The sequence below is a fragment of the Merops nubicus genome, unplaced genomic scaffold, assembly GCF_000691845.1.
Source record: "Merops nubicus isolate BGI_N331 unplaced genomic scaffold, ASM69184v1 scaffold37928, whole genome shotgun sequence".
NCBI classification, from domain to species: Eukaryota; Metazoa; Chordata; class Aves; order Coraciiformes; family Meropidae; genus Merops; species Merops nubicus.
This window is the reverse complement of record NW_008628763.1, coordinates 20,517-44,814: the sequence shown is the minus strand read 5'-3', so window position 1 is coordinate 44,814 and position 24,298 is coordinate 20,517. Positions and strand designations below refer to the sequence as shown.

At 36.9% G+C, this 24,298-nt stretch overlaps 1 protein-coding gene across 1 annotated transcript; it reads left to right on the top strand.

Annotated features, from left to right (window-relative positions):
- Positions 1-778: 778 nt before the first annotated feature.
- Positions 779-23,753, top strand: HBS1L (HBS1-like translational GTPase; the record flags this gene model as incomplete). Its single annotated transcript, XM_008946731.1, has 14 exons — positions 779-887; positions 6,773-7,029; positions 7,522-7,687; positions 9,889-10,006; positions 12,630-12,776; positions 13,015-13,089; positions 13,445-13,562; positions 13,747-13,815; positions 16,653-16,757; positions 18,778-18,868; positions 20,502-20,610; positions 21,246-21,346; positions 22,159-22,303; positions 23,120-23,753. Coding segments are annotated over 14 exons (1,622 nt in total), but the record flags the coding sequence as incomplete, so codon positions are not given.
- Positions 23,754-24,298: the final 545 nt, after the last annotated feature.

The window sequence follows — 24,298 nt, the reverse complement described above, 5'->3', positions numbered from 1 at the left end:
AGAGCTGGTTTACTTTTTTTTTTTTAAACTTCCCCTCCCCAGATTAAATAATACTTTTTTTTTTTTTTACATCTTGAAAAGAAGAGCACTGTAGTTCTATTAGTTGTGAAACTGTAGTTTCACAAAATTAAGAATGAACCATACTGTAGTTGTGTTTTCATTTAAGTTATGGTAAAAAATGATAATGTTTAAAGTAATTAAGTTACTCAACTCCGGTAATTATTTCTAAATTTCTTTTATGTTAGCTAGCTTTTGAGTATTGCTTGGCTGCTCCTGTGTAATTCAGGATGAGACAACTGTTTCCAGGTTTCAAGGAAGGCCTGGTAGCCCATATATGACTTGTGCTGCTGCTAGCAGTACCTGAGGCAGACATCTTTTTATCTTACAATGGCCTTGAGGCTCCACAATATTAAGGCAAAAGTAAACCCCTAAGAATTAACCTCATCAGCTAGTGAGCAGCTGCAAAGTGTTTCTTTACCCTCACACTGCATAAAATGCTTCTGGTATCCTGCAGAACTTATGCAAGTAAAGCTCTTGGATCATGTAGGTGTCATGTGAATGCCTGGAGAAACAGATGAGATTTTCACAATAAATATAACTGTTCATAGATTATTTTGAATAAATATGTAATATATGCAAGTAAGACTCTGAAGCGTGAGAATTCATCATCACAGACTGGTATCTGTGTTGAGGAGAAGTAATGTAACTTTTTAAACTTTATATTTAATACCTGTTAGCTGCAACCTTAAGTTCAAACTTCCTTTTTGTTTATTACTAGGAAAACCAAGGGATTCCCAGTCAGCAAGAATGGAATCTGAAATTCTGCCAAAAATTACCAAAATGACAGTGTCTGGAAAGAAACAATCTATGGGATTTGAAGTTCCATGGTAAGCCAAGCCCTTGTACATCAAGGTACATCAGCAGCTCTTCTTTCAGACTGATGCACCTGTAGCAAGTTTTCTTCTTTTTTTTTTTTTCTATTTTTTATAGCAGTTTTAGTGTCATGCTCCAGAACTAACCATCTTAGCTTCTCGTTTGACTCAGAATTACTTTCAGAAGATGGTACCTCACGTTTTGAGTTTAACAAATCCTTTCACTATGAATAGTGCAGAGAGGTATCAGCTAGTCAGATTATTTAAACATCCGCTTCATAGAATACTGAACTTTCTTGGGGTTCGTTTATTTTAAATTTAGTTCTCTAAGTGGAATTATGAAATCAATAAATCTTAACTGTAATTGCTTGTTCTTCAAAGGAAATAATACATTTAAGAGTAATTTGTGGGGAAAACAATCATTTATGGCTAAACTTTGCCTTCCTCTGCAGCTTTTATTTACTTTAACAGGTGTTCAGGGTATAACAGTTGTAGAGAAGAAATCGGTCTTCCTTATGCTTTAGCTAAATTAGAGTGGTTGGTCAGTAGTTCTGATTTTACCCTGACTTGGAACTCTTGAGGGGATGTCTTGTGAGAGCATGAAAACAGCCAGCTGCATCACAATCTACCTCCAACAGCAGTAGCCAGCAGTGAATAAAGAATTATTTAAGTACAGGGTGTTGGGAATACAGTCCATGAAATGTCATTATGTGTAGTGTTCTGTGGCTCCTCACCATTGTTTTTGTTTGTTTTTATTAGGCTGTTTCTATTAAGAATGTTTAATGGATTTTTCTTACTTATTCTGGTTTCGAACCCAATCTTATAACAGCCATTTAATCTGTGGCAAGAAATTCCATAGTTCATCCTCAGGAAAAGATTTTTCAACTGTAAGCAGTGCCAGCATCCTCACTTCATCCTTCAGTGCTTGTAGTTCTGATCTGGAAAGCTTTTTGGGAAGTAAGAGGGCAGCATGGCCTTTATTTAAGAGTATCTTGTGCATGTTTGATAACAGTGGTGAATGAGGAATTGCAACTGCTCAGTCTCTTAGACAAGTTTAATACAAGGTGTAAAGCTAATGTCATTATTCGCTTTATACTATCCTGCTAAATGCCATTGCTGAGAGATGCCACTTTCAGCTCCTTACATACAATAAGCTCCAAATGAAGATATTTTTTGCCTTTCAAAATCCTCTTTCTGTGATATTTGAGACTTGCAGTATATAAAAGGGAACATTCGCCCCACTTTGCCTTTACTCATCAGTGCCTCTGGGTGTGACAAATGGACTTGATCACGAAATTCCTGTCAATGTCATGGTACCTTCGTCTCTGGTGTTTTGCTACACTTCTTGTGAGTTGGAGCTTATCACATGAAATTTTGTGGATTAATTTGGATAGAAGTTCATAAAAAGAAAGGAATCTTAAGTGAGTGAAAAAGATCTGCTAGCTAGTCCTGGATAGTAGTGATTCAAATTTTTAGCTGTAATAATGAAAATTTAAAATGTCTTTTTTTATAAGAAAGAGCAAATACAGAATTTTGTGAATCTGATACTAGGCAACTGCCACACCTTGTGCATGTGTGCCTGCTCCATAGGGAAGGATGAGATAAGAAGAGTGCTTCCTGACTTGTAAACTGGAGTAACTCCTGGATAGGCTAGTAATGAGACAATCTCTGAGGAAAGATGGTTGACACTAAAATGTTTCTCAGCCACTCTGCTTCTCTTCAGGGACCCTGAAATAGTTTGTGTCATGGTTGCTTCAAATTTAGTGACTTATTGCTTTTTGTGACAGAATAAGTTAAGCCTTCAAGACCTGCTGGTAATCTCTTTAGATAAATCCTCAATATCATGAAGGTGTTTTTTAAATCACCTCACTTATTTGGTGGTACTGCTAAAATGCTAATTGAGAACAAGCCTCTTTTGTTGTAGAACTTGGATGCACATCAGACATTTAGCTTAGAGGAGGAACAATAGGTGAGAAGTGGAGCAATTTGTAAAAGAGCATGAGATTTGGAGCACAGACAATCAATGAATATGGAAAAAAATACAATTTAAATGGTAAAGTCATCCACATGTCTAAAGACCCCTGCTCTGAGGAATCCATGATGGCCTCCTTTCTTCTTTTGTCCTACAGGCCACTGTGGAGGCATTGCCAAGCCACTAGGACCTTGGCATGAAAAATGGGGGAAGGAGGCCTTAACTCCATTTGCATCATATTTTTCCTTCTCTGCTGTAGGACAGTGACATTTGTTCTCCTGATTCTTCTGCTAACAGTTGGAGCTTGACGCTCCTTTCCCCAGTCTAGGTTTAAAGTCTATGCTAAATATGTTGTGGTTAGCTGAAGCACACTAGCATTGTCTTGCAGGCTTTTAATGACTTCGTACACATCCATTTCTAAAATTAAAAACCAAAGCAAAACACTAACCCTTGCCTCAACTCCATTAGTATCAGAGTTGGGGTTTTTCCTTCTGCAGTTATCTTCTGTATTATTGACAGTGGAAGGATGAATTGTCAGAGAGCAGAATGAATTTGTGTTTATTAATACCTAAAAAAGGCTCATTCTTTTGATTCTTTGTTACTGTTGCATTGATGAATGTACAGCAAAGGATTTATAGTAATACAAATATCTAAGTACATAGTTTGCACCACTGAGTGCTATCAATTATTTGTAGCAGTTTGGATTCTAAAACACCTGTAGCTCTGCCCCCTACTCTAACTCCAAATATTTGTATGGTTGTTGGTGGAGACACCATTAGAAGGTGATGATATGGTGTGTATGAACTAGTTTTTGTTGTCTCCTTTTATGGGATCTTAAAGGTAATTCATGGACCATGTTTTTACCAGTAGCCTAGCATTAGCAAAAATAACCATTCTTGGACTAGCTATTCAGTCTTTATGATTCGGTCTTATTATGCAGTATGACCTCATACTAAAAAATTAATCTCATTTTAAAATTAATGGATTATTGAATATTGAATCGCTTTGAGCATTCGTTGCCCCTGTTGCTGGATATTCTTAATGGGTTTGTCTACAGAAAATGGAGCTTGCTCACTTCTGACAAACTGTTTTTTTGATCCTCTAGCAAGCAATTTACGAGGCTTTTTCTTCCTATTAAGTCTTGAAGAAAGCCAGAAAATGTTTTGAGCAAGGAAGTGTGATTATTTTAACCAACCTGACCAATATTGTGTAATTATTAATTTTGAAAGGGGAAATAAATGTAGACATTCCTGTAATGACTGTAAGTACTCCGAAAGAGTCGGTTGTATAAAAATAATTCACTAAGCGTTCAGACTAGAAGATTGAAAATAATGTTTAAAAGCTAAATTATGCAGTTAGTCTTCCGCAGATAAGCTTTCAGGTTCTTCTTTGAACGCGTGGTGGTGTGAACCTTTCAACAGTTAGGTGAGGTTGAGAGTCTTCTAACAAGCCTTACAACAACATATGTTGTACCTCTTAATTTTCCCCAGAAAACGGTGACGTAACCATAACATTTTACTCAGTTTACTCTTGTGGTCCATGCTGGCAAGACAGTGCAGGAAGTCTCTGGCCTGGCTGTTTTGATTTTTGACTAAATGTTGGTCCTTTCTAGGCTCTTGTATGTCTGCTGTTTTCCTAACAAAAAGCTGTAGTAAGCTCTTCAGACATTTGTGCCTGATTTGCTGGTGATCAAGCTTTGAGCATGTGACCTCAGTGCGCATACAAGGTGCGTAATGGTTCTGGCCTTTCAGAGCAGTCAAGAGTTGCTTAATCAATGGCTACACATTAACAGCTAGCAGTGATGTGGTAAGACAGAAACAGATGTTGGCAAACTGAGACTGATCTTGGGAGTTCCATTGAGTTCTCATACAGAGGCACAAGAAGTTGCTTAGGAAGTGCTCTTCCTCCAAATACAGTTTGTTTATTTTTTTTATGTGGTCATTCAACAGAACACAGACCAAGCTGGAACTTTGCTACTGAAGGTGCTTGCTAATGCAATGCACTTGTTTATACTCTCAACTGCCTGTGCTACTGACATACTAGGTACTAGTATGCTATCCTGTAAGCTCTGACAGAAGTTTTCACTTCAATAGTTTAGAGACATCTCAGTGGGAAAGGCTTAGTGAAAAGGATTTTCAGTGCCGTTCAATTTTTCCTTGACTATTAAGACATGAAGCTCCTTAGCATTTTTCTGACCTGTTACTAAGCTTTCAATAAACTACTGGTCTGACTACCATGGGAAATAATTAACCGTCAAGGTCTTATTTTGGGGCATCTCTTTTCATGTACTTCCATGAGACTGGAATTGCCCCTTTCATCTGCCAATCTTCCTGTTTAGGTAACTAGTAATAAACTTCCTGTCTCCAACACTGGTCAGCAAAAAGCTGAATTATCAGACTTGCTCTGTAAGTAGATCATATACACTCTACCCATTCTGATGTTTTTCTTCTGAAATGGCAAATCTTGGTTTATCATGGCACAGGTTGTTTTCAGGTTTCCAAAGCATGGTAATATCTGAAACCTGTAAAATTCTAAATGGAATGGTTTACTGACTGTTCAAATATTGCACCCTTTCAAAACCAGCTAGGCCTAATGTTACAATAGCTGGAGTCATGTCTTGCTCATTATTTCACTTGAATCTAGCACTTTGTCTTTGCACTGCCCCAAATGAAAACTATTTGGCAGCCTTAAGTGGTGGTGGTCATAATAAAAGCTACTTCGAATTGAGAGAGTAGTTATTTTATCTGCGATTCATTCATGTGCTGTAATAAGTTTGAATTCTACCACTCAGTGTCCATCTTGGTTTTTTGGAGTCCTTACTGACATAGGCTTTGGCCTCCAAGAAGATCTGAGCATCTGGGCTTAGAAGAAAAATCATTACCTAGTTAAACATGGAATTTAGAAGCTTACATATAACCTGTCTTTCACAATACATTTTTTGTCTTTTAGTAGGCTTTGAATATGTTTTGGAAAGCTATAGTAAAACATGGAGAGTTATGTTTTTAGGTCACATTACTTGCAGATTCATCTAAATTCGAAATATCTTCCTTTTAAATTCTTTTTTGTCATTTTTGAAATGGTTTGGGGAAAAATGCAGACATTGAAAAGGAGCAAAAATTATTGCCAACTGCAAAGGCTGTTTTGATATGGCTTTTTATACAAATACTTCTCTCCAGAACTTTAAATAATATAATTTGAAGGAAGAAAACTTGATACCAATGTAAAATGCCTTATTTGCATTACAGTATGACCTTTGCATATTGGCACCAGTCATAGTAATTGTGTGAAAGTGCTAGATGTTATGCTGACACTGAAGTTTATCTGATAAAGGGGGAAAAGATGGAAGAGAGTCTTAATTTTGATGAAAGATGTGTGATGCCTTGTTTTATGCCCAAATTTACTCAGTATCGATAAATGTAACTCATCTGTTATGGCTCTATATGAGCATTGCACCTTAAATTCCAGCACAGATGTACTTAGCATCTACTCTTTATGTGATGTTCCTAGTCTCCCAGTAGAACATTGCTACATTCAGCTGCAGTGCTTGTAGTGTATTTAGGATTGATGCTTCAAAGCTGACTTAGGCTCTTACTTCAGAGAGGAACAGCTCTCTGTAGGTGTTCTGGATGCCTGTCCTTTCTGTCCCTGTTAAAAGAAGTGGCTGTGGGAAGCTTTTGTTTATCTGTTTCACATATTTTCCAAGATTATTTCTTATCTTGCTTTTCTACACAGTGCTTTTCAGACCAGATGTTCAGAGCTGGTATCTCTGCAGTTTGCATCCAGCTGCTTATCGTTGCCACCCTAATGGACTTATCACTTACTCTTTGTCTGGGGCTTACAAGATAGTGAAGCGAAAACTCAATTTCTCTTCTGTATTTCTGTGGCTTCTTTGTCATTTGCATTCCTTGTGTTTTCTTTTTTTCCCTAGTGTGATTGCTGAAGAAAATGGCCTTGTTAACACACCTCAGAAAGGACTGTTAACTGAAGATGCCAGTGTAGCTTCTGGGGTACTTGAGACAGTCTCAAAATCTGCTCTTTTACCCCAAGTAGGGCAGGTTTCAGAAGAGCAGAATATGGTGCCTACTCCAGTAAAAAAGTCAAGCAAGACAAAACCACAAATAGATGTGAAAGCAGAGTTGGAGAAGAGACAAGGAGGAAAGCAACTGCTTAATTTGGTGGTAATAGGTAATACTATTAAATTATGTTTTTTACAAATACAGAGATTGAAAACTGTGTTGAGTGAATCTGGAAGTGATGCAGAAGCAAAACTGTCCTTTCTCCAGAGAAGGGAAAACCTCGTACTATTTTCAGTCACATCTGCTTGACCATTGTTCTGGGAGTAATGACCATAATTCAGGGAGTACATTCAGATGGACTAGGACAGTGAGGTTGACTTAGCTTCCTTTTGATAGTATAGTAAAATGTACTTTGGTTTGGTTGCTTTCTTGCAGTGTGTTCTTTGTAGTATGAATTTGGAGGTGCTCTATGGCTGTCATGCTAACTGACTGTTTCAATAAACTGTCTCTATGTCCATTGTACAAGACTGTGAAAATCTATGGACTGCATAAGCATTATTAGTGTGTGTAATCTTTGTATGTTTTAGTATAATTCTTCTTGTACTATATTTAAAATACGTGAATTGGTAAAATTAATATAGTATTTTTTGTCCCTCCATAGGACATGTTGATGCAGGAAAGAGTACTTTAATGGGTCATCTGCTTTACCTTTTGGGACATGTGAACAAAAGAACTATGCACAAATACGAACAAGAATCTAAGAAGGCTGGCAAAGCTTCATTTGCTTATGCATGGGTCTTGGATGAAACTGGTGAAGAGAGAGAAAGGTAGAAATATCTTTTAATGGAAACTAACCTTTTTTTCCTGAAAGAACAGCATTTGTTAGGAAATAATGCTCTACTAATAATACTTTGGTAGAAATGTGTACAGATATTTACTCAGTACTCACTAGCAAATATTTTTCTTTGTGTGTATGAGCACGTAATCAAAAGGAAAAAAATATTGTTGTTTGGTTGTAAGAAAAATGAATGAGAAGTTGAATATTTCTTCATGTATTTCTGTGTTGTGGAGTGCAGAGTAGGACTACAATGCAGAACACTTCTACTAGCTGAATTAGTATATTTAAAGCTGCTTTACTGGTTTATTGCTGCCAAATTTCTCTGTTTAGTTTTTGTGTGGGAAAGTTCTAAGTTAATTTTTTTTTCTTTGAAAAGGTGTCAGTGTTATAAACGAAGACTGAAATGTCAATCACATTACTTACATTGAATATAAAAATCTACAAAAATTAATAAATTGTTTGAATTCTTTATAAACTGCCTTTATTAACTTGAAATACAAAATTTAAGTCATATTGAAAAATATGTAATGGGGGAGCAGTGAAGTTAATTAAAAAAATCTCTAGGAGCTTTTGAGAACACTATATGGGAAGCTAAAGACATATTCTGTGCTCACAAAATAATTTTAAAAGGCATTTTCTTATGTGTTTATAGTTTTACAGTTACTTGTTACCCATGGTTTCATAGCATTATAAGCTCTTCTGCTTAGAAAGACAACCTTGGCAATGTAAACTGATGCTGAAGAACAGGCAGTAAGGGCAGTCCCTGCTGAGTGTGTAACCACTCTTGTTTTCAAAGGTGGGCACACTTCTGCAGTGTCCTTGTGTGTAGCTAAACTTTTGCCTGTGTGAGTCCTTTCATTAACGGAGTGCACAGACAAACCTGAGTAGGGGGATATTTGTTGAGGAGTGGATACAAGGAAGGGAGAAGCAAACCCAGAGACCAAACACAGATTTTAAAAGTAGCCTTAGATCAGTTAAGGCTGATGATACTCTAGTGGTGGTGGTGGTGATGTTGTGACATTATAGTCAAAAGAGGAAAAGCTAATGGGGAAAAGTTTTTTTCTTAATCCCCGTAGAAGTAGCTGGGTGTAAGATGGACAAACTTTGAAGATCAGTTCCTTTCTCAGATCTGTAGTAGAATAATGAAATACCATATTAAATATGTTATTTTATTTACAAGTTATCAAAGGTAGCTTGTGTTACTAACATGTGACACCAGAAACAGAGACAAGTATTTATTGCCTGGGAAGAGCAAAATGCTAACAGAGTAAAGTTGATGGAATAATTGTCATGAGCCTTAAAAGTGATATCCTTTGGTCCTATGATATTTGTATTTAGTATGCAACAGTTGTGCGTTTAGGTATCAGAATTCTTTTCAGAAGATAGTTTGTAATTATTGAAGGAAAAGTTTTCTGGGTTTTTTTTTTTTTTTCCTGTTGGTTCTGTTTTCTCTTTGTATTTTTGAAGACAGACTTTCTGGCTTGGGGGGTTATTTTTTTAACTGTTTTTTTTTGTCATTTGAAGTAAGATACTTTAAGTGTCTGTGGTAATGTGAGAAGTTTTGACCCTTGAAAGTACCTGTCTTCATCGTGTATAAAGGGAGATGCAGTTGACTAACCCAGATACAGACATGTCCATGATAGGTGTTTGCAGTTGTTCAGATGAATCCTGTCCTCTGCACTGTGCAGAATGTGTGGTTGTCTGTGAGATTTGGAACTGAGGCACATCTCTGTGATCCCTTGATAATCAGTAATTCTGCACATGCATCTTTCCATGTATATAATTGTATTCCTATAATCTCATGCCTTCTGTTTTTTATTTTGGGCTATGTTTCTGTTACTCTGATGATCTTTTCTGAAGAGCTAAGTATTAAAAGTCACATTAGTAATGATTTAAATACACAGTACAGTTTTCATGCTCTCACTGTGCTTGTTGGGACGTGCTCTGAGGGTGCACAGAGTTACTACTGTGAGTTCTGTGTGTTTTTTCATGACTAGCATTACTAAAAGATGGCTCTAGAGGTCTGCTTTTCTAGCAAGCAGGTTTCTTCCAACTTTTTTGTTCAGACTAAATCAACGGAAAACTATGAAATGTATAATTTCATGACTATGTTTTTAATAGCTTGCTTTATATCCCTATGAAGCTTTCAAAACAGTTTTAATGGTGCGTTGGATGTGTGCTTTGTTTAAGGGGAGTGACAATGGATGTGGGTATGACCAAATTCGAGACAAACACCAAAGTAATTACACTGATGGATGCTCCAGGCCACAAAGACTTCATTCCAAATATGATCACAGGAGCTGCACAGGTAGAGATGGTCTAAAACTCTTTTTTCAATAGCATTATTTATAACTCTTTCTTAAACTTGTTTTCTTCTTTTAAAATGTAAGATGAAGTGGGATCTTTGATGGTGCCAAGAAGTCTGAGGTTTCCGTGAGTTCTGTAAACTTAAAAAATAATGTGTGTATTTATCTTCAAATACTGTTGCTTTTCTTTTGTTTGGACATTAGTTTTTTGGAGGAGAGTTTTATTAGGCAAGTAATTTGAATACTAAGTTGCAGTTTGCTAAAATCAGAGTTGAGTTTTAAAAGCTATTAAAATGTGGCATATGTCTACTCAAATTCTGTGAAAGGGGTCTTGTAGCTGAAGATTTTAAGTGGTGTTGAGCTTAAAAGAGGTTTAGAGAGGTCAAACAAAAGGCATTCTTGTATTTAACAAAATATTTTATATGAGATGAGAAAACATAACATAGATAAACTTTATGCAGAATGCATCTGTTTTGTCAGTATGACATTTGCAGAGGCTATGTGCTACATGCTTTAGGAACAGTAGGAAAGGCAAAAGTGCTGGGCACTACCTGTTGATTTCAGTAAGGCACTTATTCTCATGTAGGTTAATTACTTATGGAAATAATCAGAAGGCTGGAAGAATAATGTGGTTCCATGACATAAAACGTGTGAAATTTTTTCCACTTAAAGGCACCCTTTTTGAATCGTAGGATTGATTCTCCAAAGGAGGTGTAATCAAATATTTTTTTTTCCCAAAGCTAAAATGCTGTAGAGGTTTTTGCTTTGTGCATGTCATTAGATTCTGAAATACAACTTTTATCTTAAGATCTCAATGACGATGGGTACTGTTAGCATGATATACAGATAGAGAATTATACTGTAAGAAGACTGGTTTGCCCAAAATTGTATTCTAGTTCTGAAGCAGAGCCTGGGTAAGAATTCAGACCTTGTGACACAGTGGTTAGTCTGCAGAATAATCTGAAGTTTGCAAATTGTGGTGTTGAGCTTGTGTAGTCATCTGTATTGTGGAGCATATGCTGTAGGAAGTTTGGGAGTTTAGAAATAAATCTTCAGTTTCAAAACAGTGGAAAATGCCAACTTGGCCATGCCATTTTCTTTACAACTTTAGTTTAAACAGGTTTCTCTTTTGAGGGGAAAGTAATGCAGATAGAAATATTAAGAGAAGACTTGCAGATCCACCAGCAGTTGTATCAGCTCAGTGGAAGATGAGGCTGGCCAAGTAAGACCTCGTATCTCCGTGTTTCCCTCAGCTCACAGGATGATGAGGGACTGGTCTCTTCTGAAGCCTGTTAAGGAATCACTGAAATTTTGCATGTTTCTGTTGCCTATTAGAGTAGGCTCAGTGCTGAAGCAATGGGTGGAAGAAAGCAAACGTGAATGGCTCGGATGCCTTTTTATTGTGGAGAATTCTGTTAGGAGGTGAATCCCCAACTGCTGTTATGCAAAATAAAGGTTAGCCTTATCAGGGCCAGGATCTGGCCTTTGATAGATGAGATTAATTCACGTAAGTCCTGAGGTACAGTTTTTATAATTTATAAAATACAGGATGTCTTTTTTTTGAGGGAGAAGTTTACCACAGTGCTTTTCCGAGGCTGAGAGCTGTGGGGAAATTCATCCCTTGTCCTTTCCTGTTCTCACAGTTGCACCATCTCTGTATGAGCTGTGGGGATTTCACACCTAGGACAAGGCAAGGGGAATTCAGAGCCGGGAAAATGTGCTGTCTCTATTCTTTCTCCTGGCATTCTAAAGCATAAATAAGCATATAAGGAAAGGGAGAAAGTGCCACTTATCTGTCTTTCCGTTATGTCCCTCTTGTCATGAAATTTTACTCCTGTGTCTTGACACAGCAATACTTTCATTGTTCACTTCTGTTGCCGTTGCCTGGGACGTGATGATCTAACTGGCTGTTACTTACCAATGAAGGAAAAGAGAAGAAATATTAGCAGCATTTAAGGCTAGCGGCAAAATCTGTTATTTTTCCTTGTGCTTACATGCTGACTTTTGTGCAGTGCTGTAGACTGCAATATCTATTTGCTCTTAATGCTGTGGCAGAAAGCTTGCTTAGATGATAAAACAGGATACGTTGTCTCTTCCACCTTGTGATCCTGGCATGCTCCAATGAGTTGAGTGGACTAGGAACCATCCACATCCAACATGCAGTCAGCTGATTGTCCCAGTTTTATGTTGAGGTGATTATCTGTAGTTTTCACAGTTTCTCACTGTGGAGGTGTCCAGACCGAGGCAGGGAGAACTGGACAATTGTGCCTATACCCATTCTTAAGCTGCTGGAGCATGGGCTGCTTTTGTTTAGTTGAGATCTGTTCAGTACATCCGTAGTGAGTAGTTTGAAGAGGACGGGTTTCCAAAACCAAGAGCTGGCCTGTGTTTAACAGAAAATGGTGGTTTATGACGTGAGATGACATAATGCCATAATATCTCACTGAAGTGGGTATGACAGATAGGACTGAGCAATTTCAATTACGTTTGAAGCTCATCAGGACTTCTCCTGTGTAAAGTACATTTTGTGTGAAATGTTGCCGATTTATGTATTTACCCAGATTATTTCCACCTCTTAATGCCTTTGATTGTATGTTTGTTTGGTTTTTTTTTTATTAAATATAGGCTGATGTGGCTATTTTGGTTGTGGATGCTAGCAGAGGAGAGTTTGAAGCAGGGTTTGAGACGGGTGGACAAACTCGAGAACATGGATTATTAGTGCGCTCTCTTGGAGTGACACAGCTAGCTGTTGCAGTCAATAAAATGGACCAGGTACGTGTGTAATTTTTTCATTTAATTGAAGGGCTTTGAAGGGAGTTGTCTGTCAGTACTGGTTATTGTGTATGCTCTTGTGTATCCAGCCACCTTGGCATCTAATATTAATATAAGTTCATTGGGTACGGTAGTGAAGAACACCTACTGGTACTACAGAGTTGATGACATGCAGCTATGTGTTCGACTTAAGGTTGAAAATCTACAACTTTATATCATAATCTGTTTTCCCTTTTAGGTCAATTGGCAACAGGAAAGATTTCAGGAAATTACGAGTAAGCTCGGCCAATTTCTTAAGCAAGCTGGCTTTAAGGTAATGTAAATTTCTGAGGTCTTTGTTGCTTTGTTCAGGCATTTGGATAGGATGAGCTTTTCTTAAAGTCAGGGTTTTTGTCACTTTCATGCTACTATTATGTGCAGCCGTTGCTAGTTGTTAATGTTGCTGTCATTGTGTTTAAATATCTCCAAATCATTGTTGGAGCACTGTGATCAGGCAAGAGGTAAACAGAAAGGGAATGGATCCACTTAGTTTTCTCCAGGGCAAATACAAATGTGCCAACTCTTCTTTTATAGTTTAGATGTGTAATTTTAAAAAAATGCACCTCTTGCTTCTGCTAGAAGATCCCATTGTTAATGTATGCCTAACTTCTGTTTGTTTTCTTAATTAGGAATCAGATGTGGCTTATATCCCTACAAGTGGCCTTGGTGGTGAAAATCTGGTCACAAGGGGTCAGTCATGTGAACTCACACAGTGGTATAAAGGAAAGTGTTTGTTAGAGCAAATTGGTGAGTGCAATTTTCTCATTTTAAAACTAAGATATCTTAGTCCTGTGTATATCAAAGCTTATTTTGGGGGAATGTGGGACAAAGCCTTTGGTATGTAATACAGTTGATTTAACCCTAAGTGAAAAATTACTGAGGTAGTTCTTGAATGCAGAAATTCTAAAAAGTCTTATCAATTTATTTGCAGATTCTTTCAAGCCACCGCAGAGATCAGTGGATAAACCATTTAGGTTGTGTGTTGCTGATGTTTTTAAAGGTTGGTTGTTTCATTTCACCAGTATTTAACACGTGTTGAAAAATGATGTAAAAAAGAGACTTAAACTAGGAGCTTTGTGTATCAGTAGTCTTGAACAGGAATAGTAAATATTCAAGCACTGTTCTTTGTCAAGTTTTAGATAGTACTACTTAAGAAACTGGAAAGAAATTGAGGAAGAAAACCTTTATGACTGGCTAAAAGGCTATGTAATGAGTTGATGGTTCTGTCGGAAAGAATTTGGGTATTTCTCTTTCCCAAACTGGTTCTTGTTGCCTAAATCTACATTTCTTAAGCATTTTAGGAGTGTGACTTTGGGCTCTTTTACACTACACTCCTAGATTTTAAAAAAAATTTGATGTGTTCTTTTTATGTTAATTTTTGTAGCTGTAAATAATGATAAATTCTTTAATCTTTGCATAAAAATCATGGGGGGGAAGGGGGGAGAGGGGGTGTGAGATGCAAGAAAAGGCGGGTGGTGGTGAGATTGTTATAACCAGCCAAGGATGTAATGAAAGCAGCTGGTTACTACCTGACACTAATAGAGATCCAGACAGCAAGTAACTATAACCAGTTCTTATTCCCACTGTCTGGAGAAAATACTCTGTTGACCCCTCAAGGTTTTCATGGTAAAATTGATTTTTTAAATTCTTTTTTTTTTTTTTTCTGTTAAATACCTATATATTTACAGGTAATTTAGGAGTTACAAATGGGAGTTTGCAACACTCATCCCATTTGAAGTGTTTTGTAGGTCCCTTGAGAAAAGTTGCAAACTAAATGACAGCTTGATTTGAAATGTTAATATTTGTAATCAAGTATCATTGAAATTCATACTTTAAAAGAAACCTTAAATTATATATAGGGTGCAGTTTTCATATGGGTCTTTTAGAAAACATTAGATGCTGTACGTGTCCTGAATTAGCTGACTTAAGGTACTGAAGCCATAATGTTAAATATCGAAACCCTGCATGAGAATTTACCCTAGTTTATTACCACTAGCTTCATTGCCTAGAATGCTGCTGTACTTTTTTAATTTTTAAAAATTTTGTGAGTAGTGGGAAAATGTATTAGGATATGATGATCTTAAAGGTCCCTTCCAACCTAAAGGATTCTATGATTCTATGATTATTGATTGGGATCATTAAAAATACTATCACAGCGTTTTGTTGCAATAATCATTTTTGTGTTGAGCTAAGTTTCACAAAATGAGCAATTTTGACTAAATCTGTTCTGTGAAGTCTGATTTTTGCTGAAATATGCAAACAAAATAATGGCTTTGGAAGGGACTCAATTTACATATACAGAGTTTATCACAAAATGTGGCCTTTTAGGTCTTTTTTAGGCTTTTTTCTAGCCTTGTGATCTCAAAACAGAATTAACTTGGATGTTGCCAGAGGAAGCAGCTGCAGGTACAAGTACGTGAAGCAACAGTTGCTCTCAGCTCTATTCCAGTGCCTGTGCATGCTCAGGAGGAGCTATCCATAGAAGTGTGTAAAAAGCGAGAGTGCTGAGTATACTCTTACGTAGTTTGGAAAACCCCTTTCTCTATTAAGGTTGCCCACACATATGATTCATCTCCCTCAGCCTGATTTTAGCTGTTGTCTTCCATAGCCTTCCTGATATTCTCTCCAAGCCAATTGTCTCTTTTCTGACCAAGAGGTCCCTGTAAATTCCTTCCATCACTGCATCAATCCCAATCCCCACTTACCATATTATAGTGTTGTCTAGAGTATGATTTGGCCTGATTTTAGAAAAGCCTTGTCCAGCAGCCAAATCCTGAGGACAAAGAAGATATCCTGGCAGAACCTATCTGTTAATTGTCTGCATGCATTTCATTTTCCAGAATGAATTTAGGAAAATTAGCCTGCAGACATGATGATAGTATTTTTCTACCTAGATAGATGGAAGCATTCATCAATAATGGTGATGAACACAGCAGAGCAAGTTGGTAGTATGTGACCTCAAGATTTACAGTCAACTTACTCTTTTGAATTCAGCTTTAACTTTTAATCTAATGTGACATGCAAAATACTAAGATGCTTGCTTATCACTGGATTCTAATGTTCAGCTAAAGGTGTATTTATTGCTTGCATGGACACTGAAAATGTCCTTGTAGAATTACTTCAGGTGATTGTTTTTAAAACACCTGTAAAAAATGTGCTAAGGACATGAGGCATTTATTAAAGTGTATGTATATAAATGTTCATGTGTAGCACATTTGTTGAAAATTACTGACATATTTAAATAACAGAATATTAGCACATTGAAGAAGAAAAGCTTTGCAGGTCTATTATTCAGAAATAGTTGTCATCCACAGTTATAATGGTTCCTGATATTAAACAGAACTGAATTAATCTTTGACTTCCCAGGAGTAAAAGTAATATGCAGATACAGCACGTAGGATTCTCAGTTAAACAGTAAATGACATAGGAATTTGCACCTGTATGAACCGAGAATTTATATGAAAGGTCTGTTGGATTTTTTTTTTTTTAGTCTGTAATTGTAGTGAGAAAGTGATGAATTAAATTACTAGAAATTAAGGGCATTAACCTGATATTAAAAAATAAAATATATTTCTTCATGTACCTACATTTGTTTAAAGAAGATTGTTTCTCCCTTACTTCTGAAAAACATAAGATCTAGAGGTTTTAAATGTAATGTTTCATTTTCACTATGATGCAGAGCTCGCTATCTTGCAAGTACTGAACACTGCTGGGGGGCAACAAAACCACCTTAATTTATATTAAAAACTTACCTATGCATTGCTGAAGGTTTAACTTGTGATGGGAAACTGACCTTATTATTAAGGTTTTTTTTAATTATTATTGTGTTTATTACAGACCAAGGATCAGGGTTTTGTGTTACTGGTAAAATAGAAGCAGGCTATATTCAAGTTGGAGATCGACTTCTGGCCATGCCTCCCAATGAAACTTGCACTGCGAAAGGTACAGCCTTCAGAAGCGTGTTTACTTTCAGGTCAATACTGGGCTAGAAACAGTTACTGAAATGGTAACAGACTGTCAAACTGATACTAACTGTCAAACATAAAATGTGAAAGCATAAAACGAATTTCTTTAGATGTGACTGTGTCTGTATAAATATGTCTATGAAGAGTATGTGAAATCTTGCATGTCTCTTTTTTTTTTTGACCATATCAGATATTCCACATGTTATAGCCTCATGGCTTTTGACATGGCTTTATGAAGAACCTGTAAAACTATCTTAGTTCCAGCAATGTCTATAAAACTATGCAGTACAGGAATTGTTAACATTCCGCTTTTGGAGTGTTACTGCTGTTAGGAAGTGTGAGGATGTTGAACAACCTTTAAAATTCATCTTATGAATTAGATGTGAAAAAGCCTGAGAATTAAGGCTGCTGTTTGATGTTTGTGGGATTTGTCACTGATCCATTCATAATATACAAATCTGCAGCATGTAATTGTCCTGAGCAACTACAAAAGAGAAGAAAATTGGATTTAAATTTCAATAGATAAGATTTTGAAAAGAGGAACAGCTAAATCAAGATATTAAATATTTAGCTGTTTTCTGTTTAAGTTTGCTGTCATTTTACTGTGGAGTTGGTTTTGTTTCATATGCAAACAGAAGGATAAAATTATGATTTTCCTACATTAACCAGTGAGTAAACAATTAAGCCCTTAGGATAAGTGAGTAGGTTTCTGTATCTATTTAGCCTGAATTCAACAATGTGCTGGTTCAACTGTTCTGTTCCAGAACCAGCTCGTTCAATGCTAATTTGGGAAGCTGCTCAGTGTGCCTGTTTATACAGTTGTATGTACATTGTTTGCATGCAGAGGAATGTTACAGTAATGTGGACGAATATGGTTACCAGGCTCCTGTAGTCACTCCTGTTTTGGGAGTTGAGGAAGTAGCATGGAAAAAGATGTATTTCAACTTGAGTATTCCCAGTGGTACAATTCTATGACTTTTCTGTTGTACTGCCTCTAATATGGCTGAAATGCAGATGAAGTTTGGGGGTATTAGTTCATTAAGCTATGTATTATTTATTTTTGATGTAGAGAGGAGATAATTTGTCATACAATATTTACTAAAGGTAGTGTGCACTTTAGGATTCCAGTTTTTCCTTTCAAGAGGCTGACTTTCACTTACTCTGTGAGAATGACACGTATCTGTGAAATAATTATCACCACTGCTTAAAAAGCAGTACTTAATGTGCTTGTAGTTGTCAAAACATGCCAGAAAGCATTATTCAAGTGTTTTTTGGGAACAGATTTGCAAATCAATAAATGCAATCTGCAAGGAAATAGAACCAGATCCTATAAATGTATGCAGTATTTATAAAAAGTGGTTGGTTTGGTGCTTTGTTTTTTTTTTTTTCCTTTTTGGTGTCTACCAGAAACCTCAAAATGTTGTCGGGAGCAATTAGTTCTGTGCTCATCCACCTGCAGGTTATCTTATAGAGTGATTAAAATACATTAAAATGGGGATAAATTTACTGTTAAAGATGCTTTCTGCTAGACGCGATGTCGTGAGCAGAAGGCTCAAGTTATACTTTTTTATGAAAGAGTCAGCAAACCCACTGAAGGTAAATGAAAGTTGAGATAGTACCATTAAAGTGTATGAAAGATGCGGTCTAGGGCGTGCGTATGCTTGAAAGGATGGGTGGGGCAGATGCAGAGATATTGGTGCTACGGCATTTTCAGGACTGCGTCATCCGTGCTGTGTGACAAGTGCCAGGTCCCCTCCTCTGGCTTAAATAAAGCCATGTTGTTGTGCAGGGTGGGGTGAGAGAAGAGTAAGTCCTCAGCAAGGGGGGAAGAAGCTTCCTTGGTCCTCCTTGGTTAAGAAGCTTTTACTCTCAACCCATTCATATTGAAAATTGATGAGTAATGGTTGATGAAGCACAAATGGCCCAAACAGAGCTGTTTGTTTGTAGCTCAGAACCTAGGTACTTCACTGTGAGGTTCTGTTCTTACTCATTTCCAGGAATCACACTGCACGATGAACCAGTTGATTGGGCTGCAGCAGGAGATCATGTTAGTCTCACTTTGACCGGCATGGATATCATCAAAATCAAGTGAGCAAAACTGGGTTTCAGTCTAAGTAACGGTTTGTTTTTAATGAAAAGCTTTATAACTATTACACTTCACAATCAGCGGTTTACTTGAAGAATGATGTGGCTACCGGGATATTTAAAACTGAAGTGATGCATATCACCTGGCTTGCATGTGCAAACGTTGGAAACATCTGCTACATGCACAACGGCAACCTCAGAAGAATACTGTTAGTTTTCATTCTTCACCCTAGTGCTGACACTGGTGACCTTCAAAGCCTTTTTCTTTAAGACTTGCCCTTGGACATTTTAATTGCCAAATTAAGTAAATCCTTACTGTTAAATAAACCAAAAGTTTTTGAAGACCTTATTGAATCATAAGTCATTCTAAAAAAACACATCCAAACAACCGCTGTTACGCACTAATAAGTAAATCTGGACAAGTGGAATTGATGAAAACTGTTTATTCAACGCATTTATTTATTTGCTTGTAGCATTTGTTTTGGTAAATGTTTTGCTGACTTTTTTTTTTTGGGGTGGAGGGAGGTCTGATACGTTCAGTGAGACACAGCAGATCTCTGTGTCTGTTTCAGTCTGTAGGTTTCATGCTAAGTGTTAGCCTCAAGCTTTTAGGGAAGCATCAGTTGTTCAGGCTAGAAAATTAGATCCATAATTTGTTATGCTTTTTTTACATTCCAGTTGGACTTCAGACAGAGGAGTTTCAAACTACTGTTTAAAAAACTCCTTGCATTGATAGTTTTGCAAATTTATGCTCTGCTTTTAAAGGAAGAGTACAGACTTTTCTGTATTGCCATTTCATAATGGTGTGTGATCCTTTGTGGCAAATGGGAACAGAGGGGAAGTCTTGTTCTACTTAATGAATGAAAGCTTGAGTCAATTCTTTGCCTTGATGTCATTCATCTTATGGAGATAGTTTAGATTTGTCAAGAAAAATTACAAAGTGTTAAGTCCTCTTGATATTGATGAAATTTGATTACATAATGTTAATAACATATGTTTAATCATGCTGTTTGTTCTATTCAACCATATTTTTCTAGGTAGATTAATTTTCCTTTAATTTTAGATAGGTAAAACTAGCCACTGTGAAAAAGCCATGTCTAGTCTACCTTATTTACTTGTAACAAACAGCAGCTCTCTTGTGACTCCTTGTAGAATTTTTTGGACATGAATGCTGCTGAGAGCTTAAGTTTTGAGAATCCTGATCACTATGTTCCTTTATACACAAAATAGTTGAGTTGTAGGCAGCAGCACTGCAATTTTGGGCACCCTGCAGTATTTTATGCTGTTGATCTGGAGCAATCTCTGAATGAAAGTCTAATTCTTCAAAGTACCTACACACAGGAAACAGTGACATTTTTAGAAACTGATTAACAATGGACGTAACTGTTCACTGAACTAGGCAGACCTTTTCATGCATACCCACAAAATATTGTAGACATTGTCTAGGAATTATTTTTGTTACAGGTTTTAATACGGTGTTCCTGGTTTATTTATTCCCCTTCCTGCCTTCCCCATTTATATTAAATTGGTTTTGTCTTTGCTCTGCTTGTCTTAAGTGTTTGTCTTTTTCTAGGAGAGTGATTAATACTTGCCTGTTAAGTTATATAGCAGTTCCTTTTGTTCTCCTTTCTTGTAGTGTTGGCTGTGTATTTTGTGATCCCAAGGAACCTGTTAAAGTTTGCACTCGTTTCAGAGCTCGGGTTCTCATCTTCAATGTTGAAATTCCAATCACTAAAGGATTTCCTGTAAGTCTCTGTGAAACTCCTCTGTTCATTACGGGTTGCTCAGGGCTTTTCCTCTCCATGTTTGACCCCCCAAATATGAGAGGCGTTTAGCATCCAGAAGTGGTTCTGCCTCTCCAGAAGGCACAGATTCTTCTATAAGTTGAAGAGGATGTAAAGGGCTATTGTGGCTTCTTATGTATATTCTTACTGGCTTGTAATACATAGCTGAGCCACTTCAGAGAACGTGAGCTTCACCACAGTCAGGCTAGGCTGTCCTTTGGAAAGCTCATGCCTTTGAGGAGTATAGTGATTCACTTAGTTGTTAAGATACCTTTTAAAACAAGTAAAATATCAGGTCATGCTACAGATCTGCACTGACGTGACAAGACAGTTAAGGATGAAAAATGTGTTGGTGATGAATGAATACCTGACCTTTGTGTTGTCTGTAGAGATCATGAAGTTTAGAAACTAAGCACAGTTACCGAGCATGATGCAGAGACTCCTGTGAGAAAAGTTTTACAAGCATTTGTTTAAGTAGTCAGTCTTAGAAGAAGTTGATGTTTTCAAGTATTAACACTTGGGTTTTTTGATTACTGTAGAATGTTTAATAACTAAAAAAAAAAAAAAAAAACCAAACAAACCCAAACCATTTTTAGGTTCTTTTACACTATCAAACCCTAAGTGAACCTGCTACTATTAGAAGACTGTTGAGTGTCCTGCACAAAAGCACTGGTGAAGTGACAAAGAAGAAACCTAAGTAAGTGTTTTAAACAGTTAATAATTACTCAAGAAATGGGCTGACTTTTGATTAATAGATGGTATATCAAGCAGATTCTGTTGTAAAGCAATACTGTATTTAAAAGAATATGCTTTCGTTGTTTTAGTTGGAGTGGATCCTACATGACCAGCCCTGCACTTAGAGGATTATTTGTTTGCTTGTTTATTTTAACATTATCTCTTCCTTTAGTAGCATGAGATCCTTGGTATAATTCTGGAGATGGGTTACTGTCTAAATTAAATGCAACTAAACAGTGGGTCAGATAAAAGAGGTTTGGAAATTTTCCCATACAAGTTAAATGATGGAAACATCCCTCTGGTTACTTAAGCCTGTATTTGGGTAGAAATGCTATTTGATACATGCAGCATTATCAGAATAATCCTTTTCCAAAAATTGCATGACAGAAACTGTTGCTGAAATGTAATGGGAAGAAAACTCATGACTTCTACAGAGCAGTGACCTGGCTCTTTAGTCACTGGGTCTGAAACAAGACTTGATTTCTAGCAGACCTGAAAAAACAGATATTAATGTGATAACTTCAAAGCAATTTGCTAAATTTTTTGGTGGATGCACTTCTCTGTAAGGTTTTGAAAAAAACTAAAATGCCTTTTTAAAAGGTGTGCTCGAGGCAAATGAGTTTTCAGTCCAGTGTCTGGGTTTATACTTGAAATCAAGCTTGATTGTTACACGTTTGGCTTTTGAAGTTGATTTTTTTCCATTTATTCATTGTTCTCTTTTTCATTTATGCATGTGTATATGTATAATACAGTTTTCTGCTTATTTACTTGCAGATTCTTGACTAAAGGACAGAATGCTCTAATAGAACTACAAACTCAAAGACCAGTTGCTCTAGAGTTGTATAAAGATTTCAAAGAGCTTGGGAGATTTATGTTACGTTACAGTGGTTCCACTATTGCTGCAGGAGTTGTCACAGAGGTATGGCATTTTTGTAAAAGACTTTCCATACTGTGAAGGAATGGTGTTAACTTTTGCCATAGCATTTCGCTTTTATGGTTCAGACCTGTTTTACAGCCTTCGGCCTGGAAGTGAATTTATTCTGATGAAAAAGTGACAGTGCTTCAGCAAGATGTGAGGAAAACTTGTCACCATTTCTGGTCTTGTGCAAGTGAAAGGAAGCAAAGGCTGTGGGGCTAAATATAAATGTTTTGTCTTCTATTTAGGAGCAAAACCCATGAATGTCCCTCTGTCTGTAACTTTAAGAAACTTTATTATGTTTTTTGGATTAGAATTCAAGTTCTAATTCTAGGCCTGAGGGAGAGTAATTTAGTCACGTTAACCAGGGTCTGGTACTGAGGCATAAAGATGAGTCATTTAATGTCAAAACTTGGAACTAGAGCTTGAGAATTTCTGGCTTCTCCCTGTGTGCTTAGGAATGATGTACAAGGTCTGTCAGAGGCTCTGGTCCTTATGGAGATTTAATGCTTGTAATCTGTCTGGTTTTAAATAGGATCCAGAATTAGGGCTTTAATCTTGCACTCACTTTCCATTAAATTTAACTTGAAGCAAGTGGGGTGCTGTTTAGATCTGTGATGCTCAATGTTTGTGGAACTGGGGACTAAACTATTTGATTGTTACTTGGGAATTACTGTTTTAATACTTGGATCTTGTTCCAGAGAATTTCAGTGCAAAAGAACTATTTTTTCCGCAGTAAATTATGTCAAGTTGAAAAACAAGGTGTGATCATTTTACATTTACTACTTCATTTTTTTTCCCATTTGCTTATGTTTTTAGATTAAAGAATGACAGTGGTGCCAGAACTTCTGCCGTCCAACCAAACTGCAGTCAGATGTCCAAACTTCTGTTTAAGAATTCAGTTACTTCAGTTGAAGAAAGAAGTGCAATTAACTGGGGAGAAGATGATGGTGACAAAAGCTAAATCATGTGATAGGTCTGTGGAGCCCTTCATCAATCTCTGCCACTGCAGAACAAGGTGCCAACTGACAAGGAACTGCTAGTGTTGCACTTCTCAATCTCAAGAACCTCATGTGTTTTTCTGTGTGGAACTTAGCCCTATAAAGAGCTTGATGGAAAAATTTTAGAAAGCTGAATTAGAGAAAAAGATGATGAATCGTCGTGAAACAAACTCCTTACTTCCAGACATAAGTTATGTATTTTGATTTGATTTGCTTTTTTGCTGCACATTAATTCAGTAAAGTAACTTTATTGGCCTAATATATTTTTAGGTTTCAGTTGAATGCCTATTTGGAGGAAAAAGAACTGTTTACTTTGGTTTTAAGAGAGTGGCACGGAGTGTTATCCTGGGATTGTTTTCCCTCTCCCAAAGTCTATTTTAAAAACAAAAATTTTCTTTTGCTGTGTAGTGGAAGCTGTGCCAACATTGGCTAAGTTTATTTTTTAAACTGTAAGAATAATAAAATAACTTTAAGCATAATTTTTGTTCATCCTTTATCTTTTGTTATTTAAGCACTTCTAACTACTGCCAAATCATTCTTTGCTTTGCGTAACTCAGAAGTTTCAGAGTAAACTTATGAGTTAAAATGCGAAACTGACAGGCGACTTGTCTTTCTGTGGAAATAATTTCAGTTTTTCTCATGTCACCCAGTGCAGCTACTGCACATACACGTCTCTTTCATCCAGAGCTGGGGCTCTTTTGAACAAAAGGTGACAGTTGGGATGTATGCTGAAGCCAGATTGTTGTGCCTACTCAAGCCTGTAAGGCCATCCCACTTTTCAGTAGCAGGGCAGGCAAAAAATGTCCCATCTGAGAAGAGAGTCCTTTCCACTTCCAGCATAAGCTCAGGACAGACATACTGCACTACAACTTCCAAGATTGTCTTTCGATAGCAAATGTAAGAGGACCCTCAGGTCTTTCAGCACCTGCACATGACTGTGGAGTGGAGACAACTCTGCTTTGACTGTAGTTGGTAGTGTGGGGAAGGAAATAAAGTA